The sequence below is a fragment of the Talpa europaea genome, assembly GCF_964194135.1.
Source record: "Talpa europaea genome assembly, chromosome: 1".
NCBI lineage: Eukaryota > Metazoa > Chordata > Mammalia > Eulipotyphla > Talpidae > Talpa > Talpa europaea.
The window spans coordinates 136,155,036-136,161,311 of NC_140073.1; the positions used below are offsets into that span (position 1 = coordinate 136,155,036).

Consider the following 6,276-nt stretch of genomic DNA (forward strand, 5'->3'; position numbering starts at 1 on the left):
GAGATATTCATGTGTGTGACCAAACAAAATTGTGCTGGAAATCTGCAAAGGCAGAGTAAGCAATAGAAGTAGGCAGTTTTGGCTGGCTGAGCAAAAACTGTAGAATCTAAGATGATAATAAAGGCATGTCAAAAACAGATGAAATCTGTCATTCCTAACAGTTCTTATCATAGCACTTCAACTGAACTGGAATCAAACACCAGTGCTCTACTTTTGCAGGTTTACTTAGAAAGGCTTTTAACTTATGCTGAGATCGACATTTGCCCTACTAACTGGAAAAGAATTGTTTTGGGAGCCATTCTTCTTGCCTCCAAGGTTTGGGATGATCAGGCTGTATGGAATGTGGACTACTGCCAGATCCTCAAGGACATTACAGTTGAGGACATGTGAGTGTATACGGTTTTGGTGAAGCTTCTATTTTCTAATATCCCTGTTGCTCCCCAATAAAGTTTACATTTTAAGAAATATTTTTAAAGTTATATTGTGTCCAGAACTAAAATAGGCATAAAATTACATATTTCTCTTTATCCAACTCTGGTATGACCATCTTTCCCATCATTAAATGGTAGGACTTAATGTGTCATTGTACCGTAATATGTTTAGTAAATGGAAATGTGTTTTTCTGGTGGTTTTTGGCAAACATTTTACAAGCTCTTCACATTTTACAAGCTCTTCGACACACTCAGCGTCTTGATGGGTTCATAGAGCTGTCTGCCTTCCAGCCTGTTTTTTTAAGCAGCAGATGTCTGGTCTTCGAAATTAGTGTTTGCCCACTCTTAAGGTCTTAGGGCCTCTAGACTATTCAAAGATTATTCCTTCAACCTGAATCACACATTGTATATTTGATTTTGCTGGATTTTCTCTTTTTCTTTATCTGAAGTTCTGTGGTTAGAGAAACTTGTATTCCTGTCTCTTCCTCTATTAGTATTTAGAAATGATCTGACGGGTTAGGGAGCTCTATGATCGGCACTGTTGGGGGCTCTCAGTTCACTATAGGAGGTGCTCCTTGTGGGTGTGGCATGCTAACATGAATAGGAAGGCTTTCCATCTGGCCCCCTGGGTTGCTCTGAAAAGACCTTAAGGGTGGGAGGATGAACCAGAGATGTAGTCCCCGCAGACTCTCAAAGTACCCGCTCATCAGTGACAATGTTTTTGTGGGTACCATTAAGGAAAATGTGAAAGAACACCCTTGAGTATATGGAACAGCATAGGAAGGTCAATATCGTGGCAATGGCAGTGTTGTCATTTTTCCACATTACTCCAGGTCAGTCATTCAGAATTACAAAAATGCATAGTTACAACTCAAGTGAGGAAGTGAGGGGACTTGTAAGAGAAAAGATACCAGGGATTGTTGGTAGCTGTTGATGTAGATTTTGGTGAAAATGGCTCCTTTGGTAATAGTATAGACTGGGTGAATGTGGTGATGTCCCTGGTAGCCATTTTAGCAGACCGTGTGCCAGTAAATAATGAATTTGAAATAATGGAAGTATTTTTGGAAGCTGAAGGAACTAGAGTGACTTTGATCACTGTCATCAGTCTTCAGACTGGTCCCAGGGAGAAAGGAAAATCTGTGATCATGAATACTGTCCCCTGAAATTTTCTCAAAACCTACAGCTAAGCTGACGGAGACTCTGGCTCTAGTTTGAACATCAGAGAACATGGAGGAAAATGTGTGGATTTTCATAAATGTGTATGCCAGAAGCAATAGTGGCAGTCTCTAGCTGTAGGAAGACTAGTTCTAAACAATGCTTTTTGTGTCTGAACAGAAAACACCAGGAGCTATGTTTATAATAGGCTGCTTTTGTTGATGATCTTTCGAAGTTGGACAGCATTACAACAAAGTGTTAAATATTCCTTTGTTTCATCCCCCTGCTGCTGACCACTGTTTGTAATGGTCTCATTTTGTGTCTAAATTGAAAAATTAGTGTATCAGCTTTTCTTAAAAGATCTCAACATTTATGTGTCTTGATAGAATATATTTTCCTTCAAAAGAATAAGTTAAACTGAGCAGCTGCTATTCAGAAAATTTGCTGTGCCTGTAAATGGTATGCTATTCAGCCATCTAGCCATTTAAAAAACACAAAAAACCCAGAAGATGAATATTCTGTAGGCATAATGCTTTTCTTCAGTGATTAAACCTCTATTAATAGACATGTTAATCCTATGAAGTACTGTATTTCTACACAATTAAAATGTATTAGTGGAGAAAATATAAAAGGGATAGTGAAGTGCATTTATTCCTGTAGTAAATTAAGTCCTGATTAGCTAATTATCAAAACATTATCTGATTTACATTTCTATAGACTTATGGCCATATGAACAGGAAATTAATTTTGGAAGTAGTTCCAGTTGGGTTTTTAAAGTTCAACAAATGAGCCTCATCTCTGCTCATATTCTGACTGCTCTGTGTAGGAGAACATCAAAGATTTGTTGGCCTATCACATGGATAAAATATTAAAACTTCAGAACCAAGAAAGCAGTGTAATAAAATAATAAGTCTTTTCATATTTGTTGAGGTATTTATCATTTTTATTTAACTAATTCTGTAAAGAGTTTACTGTGAAAAATGGTAAGTTTTATTGATTTTATGTTTATCTACTTAGGCATTTGGCCAGAAACAGTTGTATGGTCATGTAGCAGACCACCACTTGGAGCATTTTCCTTTCCCAGTTGAGTAAAACTGCCCCCCTGCATGTGTGCACATTCTGATCTGGCCAGGGCGCTGGTGCTGAGCACCTCGGGTTGCAGTCCCAACGTGGGAGAAACACTGTTGAGTCCAGTGCGCCATCAGAGGTCACGTCACAGAATGAATGCAGTCAAGCCAAGACAACTGTCTTACTTTCCGGTCTCCCAGTATTTAAAAAGTGCATACTGTCTTGTCGGTGACGGTTTCTTAACCCTGGTAAGATTAAGGTGAACAGAAACTCGCATTATGCCCTTTGACATAGCCTCTTGCATGGGGGCAGGGGGGAAGGATTCCCTTTCCCATCGAAGATAGCTTATTTATTTATTTATTTATTTGAGATGAATCTTTGTTGCCTCAAGAGTTTTTCCCTCTCAGAGATAATAGCACTGGCTCTCGATGGATCCATTTGTTGCCGTGGTGATGTGCCCACTCCTTTTGTTGGCGAGTCTATACTTCAATAAGCCCCTTCCTGTTATCCGTCCCGGTGAAAATGTCTGCAAGTTCTTCAGAGCTAATAAACAGCACACATCATTCCTTTCATCTGATCACTATAGTGGGGCCTTGTGAGTGAGCGTGGAGCATGAATCGTACAGCTGCACTAATGGAACTCTGAAGAATGAGCCCCGAGTCAGCAGCACGAGTGCATAAGAGGGCCATAACCTCTTCCCCCTTGTCCTAAACTAAAAGTGCTGGGATGCAGAAAGGGCCACAAATAGCTGTACCTTGTTTGAACATTAGTGTATTAATCCAGCTGGGTAGCCTTTATTTGTTTCAAAACAGAATTTATAGCCATCCTAGTAGCTCACAAGGGTGTTTTGAAGATCGCTCAGTTGACTAAAATTGTCCTGTATTGGTTTTGTTGTCTCCTCCTCCCCCAGGAATGAGATGGAAAGGCATTTTCTGGAACTACTTCAGTTTAATATCAATGTTCCTGCCAGTGTTTATGCCAAATACTACTTTGACCTTCGCTCCTTAGCAGATGACAACAACCTGAATTTTCTGTTTGCTCCTCTTAGCAAAGAAAGAGCGCAAAACCTAGAGGTAAGGCTGTGAAATCACTAAATGATGTTTTCTCTCAGCGCTAATGCCAACACGTGTGGCTAGGCCATAGTTAGCAGTGATTAGGAAAGTGGTTAGCTTGTAAGTCAACACACTGAAGAAATTATTACCCTTTGGCATCATATTTCCTGTCTGTGTTATGGCTTATACAAGCATCCTATTTTATACAGAAAATTAGAGTACTACTTCTGTGACCACAATTCAGGATATTTTAAATCTTTTTAATGGTTTTCCATTTGAATTTCTACCTGTCCGTGTAATCATACATGAATAACTTAGTTATATCCCTAATCACAGCTATATAGGTAATCGGCTTACCACTCCGAACTGTCTTTAACTCAGTTTGCAAATTCATGTCAGTGTTTTCTATATACATCGCAGTTGTCAAAGTTTATTAGACAAAGCATTAGTGGCTAACCTGTGAGTCTGTATTTAGAGTATATAATGCATTTCAAATATGAATGCGTTTTAATGGAGATGGTAGTATATATAGGACAAAGTAATACAGTTTACGACTTTTGGTGAGAATACAGCAAAATTATTCAGAATTGAAATGAACACATTTAAAGTTGACACTTTGTGTGGTACTTGGTGGTAACTTTATAAGACTACATTTTTCCATAATGTAGAAGTGAGATATCACCTTTTGGTGCTTCAGGCATTAGACCTCTCCTTCCAGTAAAGTCAAGCACATGCCTGCCTTATTAAAATTTGCTTGACATATATAATGAATGAAGATGGGAGAGAATTTGAATAGCTGAGAAACACTTACTTGCCCAAGAAACACCTATTTGCAAGTGTCCAGGTAATAGATGATACTGCTGCGAGGAACCTGTCACAATACCTTTGATATCTTTGAGGACACAATTTTTAAATAACTGCCCTCTCAGCCCCAACACAGGCACCCAATTTCAGCATTCTGATCTTAACCCTTGAAGGCTATTACCGTAGTGAATTGGCAGGAAGACAGTGCCCAGAAACTAGCAGTGTGGACTCAGCTATCCAAAGTAGCAATAAGTAGGAATTAACTAAAGGAACACAGACCTGTGACTTCTTAGTGTTTTTGTTTGAGATTGGAACCCCCCTTTTTAAAAATTGTACCTGTGTTCTGTTTGATTGATTTTCCTAGGCCATTTCCAGATTGTGTGAAGACAAATACAAAGACTTATGTAAAGCTGCCATGAGAAGATCATTCAGTGCTGATAACTTCATTGGTATTCGGCGTTCTAATGCCATCCTCTCTTAAGGGAGAACTGTGAGGGACTATAACATCAGGAGCCCCTCATCTGCAAAGACTGGAGAATATCACCTCTCCTGCTCAAAAACCAGCAAAGTTAGTATTTTCACCCAAGAGAAAGACATCGAATTCAAGAAACTGATGAACAGCAAGGATGACACGCGTAGGAAAGAATGGGACCTTGTCAGTGCAACACACTCTTCTGTCCTTTTTAATGTAAACAGAGTTACAAAAACCACTCCAAAGCGAAAGCTCCTAACCCACACATGTATAATTTGCTTACTTTGTAGGCCAATAGCTGTGAGTTATGTGAGGTTTTTTAATAGTTTAAATTTTTAGATTTTTGAAGACACTATATAGCTTTTGTTTTTCATATTTTTCTTGCCCCCCCCCCCATATTGCTGCATATGCCTTTAGAATCCAATGCAGTATTACCATCAAAACCTGGGACTCTGAACTCATTAGGAACAGATCTAGCCAATAGATGTGGAAGGGTTCTTGTCCCCAGTATTTCATTGAAGCTGCTAGTCATTATTGGCAATCAATTTAAGCCAAAAAGCTGCAGAGTAACCCTTCTCAAATTCTTTGCAAGCACTCCTTACTAGCTTATTAGCATGTTTGGGATCATAAACACAGAAAGTACCAGTCATTTTCTACTTCTGTTGGGTCCGTGCTGCGTTTCTTGAGAACTATAATGGTGCTTCTCATTTTCTGATGATTTTCCTCTTTAAAAAAATGTAAGATATTTTTATAATTACAGCCAACATGGTGGTCCAGTAATAATGAGCAGGGAGTGAAACACAAGGTGTCCCCAAAGCCTAAGTGCAGTTTTAAGCTTTAATAAGAGTGTTCTTGGGCCTTCCTGCACACTGCTGAAGTGTAAATGCCACAAATGTAGAAAACACCATTTGAGAGTTTAAATTTCTTTTAAGCATATCTAGGTTTAAGTTTAAAAATACTGAGCTTTTAATTCTAAGTTTTTGTTTGAACCACTCTTGGAGATGGCAAACACTGAAACAAAAGATTAACAGTATAAGCTCAATATTATAAATGTATAAACCTAGATAAGCTTAAAGGACTTAATGAAACTTTTGAATCATGTTTTCTACATCTGTGACATTCACACTTCTCCAAGTAACAAAGCTTAAAATTGTACTGATAACTTTAGGGATGCCTTATATCTTCATAGATGTGCCCTCCGCCTTTTAAAATGGTTCTTTGCAGGGTTGTGCTCTTTACCTGCTCTGATCATCTGTTTCTTTTTTCTAGATTTGGTAAAGAAAGATTCTGAAAA

At 38.6% G+C, this 6,276-nt stretch overlaps 1 protein-coding gene across 2 annotated transcripts in view; it reads left to right on the forward strand.

Annotated features, from left to right (window-relative positions):
* CCNYL1 (cyclin Y like 1) overlaps positions 1-4,991 on the forward strand; it is a gene marked incomplete at both ends in the record, with an annotated part of 34,234 nt that extends 29,243 nt beyond the window's left edge. For both annotated transcript variants that reach the window (XM_084250491.1, XM_084250492.1), the window contains 3 exons: positions 220-386; positions 3,565-3,727; positions 4,875-4,991. In XM_084250491.1, the coding sequence (XP_084106617.1) occupies positions 220-386; positions 3,565-3,727; positions 4,875-4,991 (447 nt within the window). The remainder of the gene's footprint in view (positions 1-219; positions 387-3,564; positions 3,728-4,874) is intronic.
* Positions 4,992-6,276: the final 1,285 nt, after the last annotated feature.